Here is a 5611-nt window from a genome sequence, read left to right on the forward strand (position 1 = left end):
CACCAAAAAAAAAAAAAAGTCTACAACATGGGACAGGTGCGATAAAAAGGATGTCTGCAACATGGGACAGGTGCGATAAAAAGGATGTCTGCAACATGGGACAGGTGCGATAAAAAGGATGTCTGCAACATGGGACAGGTGCGATAAAAAGGATGTCTGCAACATGGGACAGGTGCGATAAAAAGGATGTCTGCAACATGGGACAGGTGCGATAAAAAGGATGTCTGCAACATGGGACAGGTGCGATAAAAAGGATGTCTGCAACATGGGACAGGTGCGATAAAAAGGATGTCTGCAACATGGGACAGGTGCGATAAAAAGGATGTCTGCAACATGGGACAGGTGCGATAAAAAGGATGTCTGCAACATGGGACAGGTGCGATAAAAAGGATGTCTGCAACATGGGACAGGTGCGATAAAAAGGATGTCTGCAACATGGGACAGGTGCGATAAAAAGGATGTCTACAACATGGGACAGGTGCGATAAAAAGGATGTCTGCAACATGGGACAGGTGCGATAAAAAGGATGTCTGCAACATGGGACAGGTGCGATATAAAGGATGTCTGCAACATGGGACCAGAGCGATATAAAGGATGTCTGCAACATGGGACCAGAGCGATATAAAGGATGTCTGCAACATGGGACAGGTGCGATAAAAAGGATGTCTGCAACATGGGACCTGAGCGATATAAAGGATGTCTGCAACATGGGACCTGAGCGATATAAAGGATGTCTGCAACATGGGACCTGAGCGATATAAAGGATGTCTGAAACATGGGACCAGAGCGATATAAAGGATGTCTGCAACATGGGACCAGAGCGATATAAAGGATGTCTGCAACATGGGACCAGAGCGATATAAAGGATGTCTGCAACATGGGACCAGAGCGATATAAAGGATGTCTGCAACATGGGACCAGAGCGATATAAAGGATGTCTGCAACATGGGACCAGAGCGATATAAAGGATGTCTGCAACATGGGACCTGAGCGATATAAAGGATGTCTGCAACATGGGACCAGAGCGATATAAAGGATGTCTGCAACATGGGACCAGAGCGATATAAAGGATGTCTGCAACATGGGACCAGAGCGATATAAGGGATGTCTGCAACATGGGACCAGAGCGATATAAAGGATGTCTGCAACATGGGACCAGAGCGATATAAAGGATGTCTGCAACATGGGACCAGAGCGATATAAAGGATGTCTGCAACATGGGACCTGAGCGATATAAAGGATGTCTGCAACATGGGACCAGAGCGATATAAAGGATGTCTGCAACATGGGACAGGTGCAATAAAAAGGATATGGACAACATGGGACAAGGGCAATAAAAAGGATATCTACAGCATGACAGGTGCAATAAAAAGGATATCTACAGCATAAGACAGGTGCAATAAAAAGGATATCTACAGCATAAGACAGGTGCAATAAAAGGATATCTACAGCATAAGACAGGTGCAATAAAAAGGATATCTACAGCATAAGACAGGTGCAATAAAAAGGATATCTACAGCATAAGACAGGTGCAATAAAAGGATATCTGCCACATGAGGCCAGGGCAAAATTAATAATTCCAACAGCATGGTCGAGTGCTATATTAAAGATACCTACAGCATGGGCGAGTGCTATAATAAGGATACCTACAGCATGGGCGAGTGCTATAATAAGGATACCTGCAGCATGGGGCGAGTGCTATATTAAGGATACCTACAGCATGGGCGAGTGCTATAATAAGGATACCTGCAGCATGGGGCGAGTGCTATATTAAGGATACCTGCTGCATGGGGCGAGTGCAATATTAAGGATACCTGCTGCATGGGGCGAGTGCAATATTAAGGATACCTGCTGCATGGGGCGAGTGCTATATTAAGGATACCTGCTGCATGGGGCGAGTGCTATATTAAGGATACCTGCTGCATGGGGCAAGTGCTATATTAAGGATACCTGCAGCATGGGGTGAGTGCTATAATAAGGATACCTGCAGCATGGGGTGAGTGCTATAATAAGGATACCTGCAGCATGGGGCGAGTGCTAAATTAAAAATACCTGCTGCATGGGGCGAGTGCTATATTAAGGATACCTGCTGCATGGGGTGAGTGCTATATTAAGGATACCTGCTGCATGGGGTGAGTGCTATATTAAGGATAACTGCTGCATGGGGCGAGTGCAAAATTAAGGATACCTGCTGCATGGGGCAAGTGTATATTAAGGATACCTGCTGCATGGGGCAAGTGCTATATTAAGGATACCTGCAGCATGGGGTGAGTGCTATAATAAGGATATCTGCAGCATGGGGCGAGTGCTATATTAAGGATACCTGCTGCATGGGGCGAGTGCTATATTAAGGATACCTGCTGCATGGGGCGAGTGCAATATTAAGGATACCTGCAGCATGGGGCGAGTGCTATAATAAGGATACCTGCAGCATGGGGCGAGTGCTATAATAAGGATACCTGCAGCATGGGGCGAGTGCTATATTAAGGATACCTGCAGCATGGGGCGAGTGCTATATTAAGGATACCTGCTGCATGGGGCGAGTGCTATATTAAGGATACCTGCTGCATGGGGCGAGTGCTATATTAAGGATACCTGCTGCATGGGGCGAGTGCAATATTAAGGATACCTGCTGCATGGTGCGAGTGCTATAATAAGGATACCTGCAGCATGGGGCGAGTGCTATAATAAGGATACCTGCAGCATGGGGCAAGTGCTGTAATAAGGATACCTGCAGCATGGGGCGAGTGCTATAATAAGGATACCTGCAGCATGGGGCGAGTGCTATAATAAGGTACCTGCTGCATGGGGCGAGTGCAATATTAAGGATACCTGCAGCATGGGGCGAGTGCAATATTAAGGATACCTGCAGCATGGGGCGAGTGCAATATTAAGGATACCTGCAGCATGGGGCGAGTGCAATATTAAGGATACCTGCTGCATTATTATATTATATATTAGTTATATTAACTCCAACATGGGAAGCATGAGTATAATGAGCTGTATTCTGTAAGTGCAGTAATCACTCTGAGTTTTTGTTAGAGAAATAATTGTGTATATAGTTGTGATGCAGGGAGAGGTTGGTGCAAAAGGAATGTGGGTGCAGTAAGAGAGGAGCCTGTGATATAGAATAGGGGCTATAAAGGGCGTTTAGCATGATGGATAACTGAGGCACCCCTGCTGGTACAGTATCAGGAGTATATGGAAAGAGGAAGTGGTTGAAGAAAGATGGGCAGAAGCGAGGGCGTCTGTGCGTCAGTGGTTATTAGAAGACAAACTAGTGCTGGTGCAGCATGGGTGTTTGCAGTAAACACAGGGTTGGGGCAGGAGTACATATATGAGACTCGTGCTTTCAGTAAGGGGTGTATCTTGCATACTCTGTGCATTATCCACAGACCAGGCTCGCATACAATACTGACAGGGCTGCTTATGACACTCAGCGCGGTTGTGGGTGCTAGCGACTGTTACCTTCTGGGAGTTTTGCTGCAGGACATTCTGCTCCACGGTCATGGCCCAGACCCTCCCCACCTCCTCCTGCTTCTGCTACTGAGATCCCGAGCACGGGGAAGAGACGACAGAGTGTCCGGTAATCAGGGCCTTTTGGTGGGTTCATTAGCCATCCGCCTCGGGGCACCGAGCCGTATAATATCCACAGCCTGGGAATGGCAGCTTCTCTCTGCTGCTCGTGACACCGCCCGTGTCTCCCCAGCGGCAGCTCCACAGCAGCACACTCCCCGCACTATACCACTCCCACCACTCAGATGCACACACAACAGTCACTGAGGGGCTGGGCTCTCTCACCACTCCTCCTGGTACTACGATAACCTAAACCACAGGCTGGAAGTGATCGGGGAATCTGTTCCCAAAAAGGTCCCCTAAAAACTCTCGAGTTAAAAAAAAATCCAATAAGTTCTGGAGCTGATTCACACAAACAAAACTGTAGCCAATGCAATTTGCATAAAGGGACAGCACAGTAAATGTCTTGATATTTTAATATAAAAGGTTTTCTAATCGTTGTAAAAGTATCAGTTGCTTTATTTTGTTTCCCTTTCATGTAATTTATCTCCCACATTTGTGGTTTTTCTAATTCTCAGAGCTGAAAAAGCAAACTGCAGACTTCTCAAGGCTAACCCTGCTACATGTCTCATCAATTTATTTTAATAGGTAAGAACCGCTAAACAATGCACTTTATAATAACATTATTACCAGGGCTAGCCTTGTTGTCTGCTGCAGATTCCAGCCCAGAGTTGCTCATCCAAATGAGACAAGTGGTGAGTGAAGTTTAGCTATTGAAATAAGATGTTTAGACTTGGGCCTATATGTTGTTCTATAGCAAAATAACAGAATTTAGGTATGTAAATTTTTTTTCTTATAGATAATTTTATTGCACACTTAGGGCTATTGCACACTTAGGGCAAGTTACAAGTGGTGCGGTATATTGCGTTACTCTGCTAGAGTTACGTATTTTGCGCAAACAGTAACCCAAATCAGAACATCGAATATTGCTTGCACGTTCATGTATTCCCCCATAGAAGTCAATGGATGAAAAAAGCAAACACTCCACTCTCGCGCAAACACTATTACATTTTCGCAATTGCGCTAACCCAATATGAAAATCTGAATGTTTCATATTCCAATGTTCTTAACTGGGGATGTAGCTGTATTCAGAATTAAGCAATCACATTCAAAACCATGTTAAATAAAAGTTATCACACACCTGCCATAATTTAAAGTGCCTCTGATTAACCCTGAATAAAGTTCAGCTGTTCTAGTAGGTCTTTCCTGACATTTTCTTAGTCGCGTCCTACACAAAAGCCATGGTCCGCAGAGAGCTTCCAAAGCATCAGAGGGATCTCATTGTTAAAAGGTATCAGTCAGGAGAAGGGTACAAAAGAATTTCCAAGGCATTAGATATACCATGGAACACAGTTAAGACAGTCATCATCAAGTGGAGAACATATGGCACAACAATGACATTACCAAGAACTGGATGTCCCTCCAAAATTGATGAAAAGACGAGAAGAAAACTGGTCTGGGAGGCTACCAAGAGGCCTACAGCAACATTAAAGGAGCTGCAGGAATACCTGGCAAGTACTGGCTGTGTAGTACATGTGACGACAATCTCCCGTATTCTTAATATGTTTGGGCTTTGGGGTAGACGGCAAGACGGAAGCCTTTTCTTATGAAGAAAAACATCTAAATTTAGCAAAAACACATCTGAAGTCTCCCAAAAGCATGTGAGAAAAGGTGTTATGGTCTGATGAAACCAAGGTTGAACTTTTTGGCAATAATTCCAAAAGATATGTTTGGCGCAAAAACAACACTGCATATTACCAAAAGAACACCATACCCTCAGTGAAGTATGGTGGTGGTAGCATCATGCTTTGGGTCTGTTTCTCTTCCTTATTCAAGGTAGAGGGAATTATGAACAGTTCCAAATACCAGTCAATATTGGCACAAAACCTTCAGGCTTCTGCTAGAAAGTTGAACATGAAGAGGAACTTCATCTTTCAGCATGACAACGACCCAAAGCATACATCCAAATCAACAAATGAATGGCTTCACCAGAAGAAGATTAAAGTTTTGGAATGGCCTAGCCAGAGCCCAGACC

The 5611-nt window shown here is 44.7% G+C and overlaps 1 protein-coding gene across 2 annotated transcripts in view; it reads right to left on the minus strand.

Moving 5' to 3' along the window:
• USP25 (ubiquitin specific peptidase 25) overlaps window positions 1–3739 on the minus strand; it is a 458760-nt gene extending 455021 nt beyond the window's left edge. Inside the window, exon 1 of one of the 2 annotated variants that reach the window (XM_053706014.1) lies at window positions 3469–3739. In XM_053706014.1, coding sequence (XP_053561989.1) covers window positions 3469–3510 — 42 coding nt within the window. In that variant the 5' untranslated portion in view covers window positions 3511–3739. The remainder of the gene's footprint in view (window positions 1–3468) is intronic. The other variant, XM_053706013.1, reaches the window with a different exon arrangement.
• Window positions 3740–5611: the final 1872 nt, after the last annotated feature.

The sequence above is a fragment of the Bombina bombina genome, chromosome 3 (genome assembly GCF_027579735.1).
Source record: "Bombina bombina isolate aBomBom1 chromosome 3, aBomBom1.pri, whole genome shotgun sequence".
In the NCBI taxonomy this organism is placed as follows: domain Eukaryota; kingdom Metazoa; phylum Chordata; class Amphibia; order Anura; family Bombinatoridae; genus Bombina; species Bombina bombina.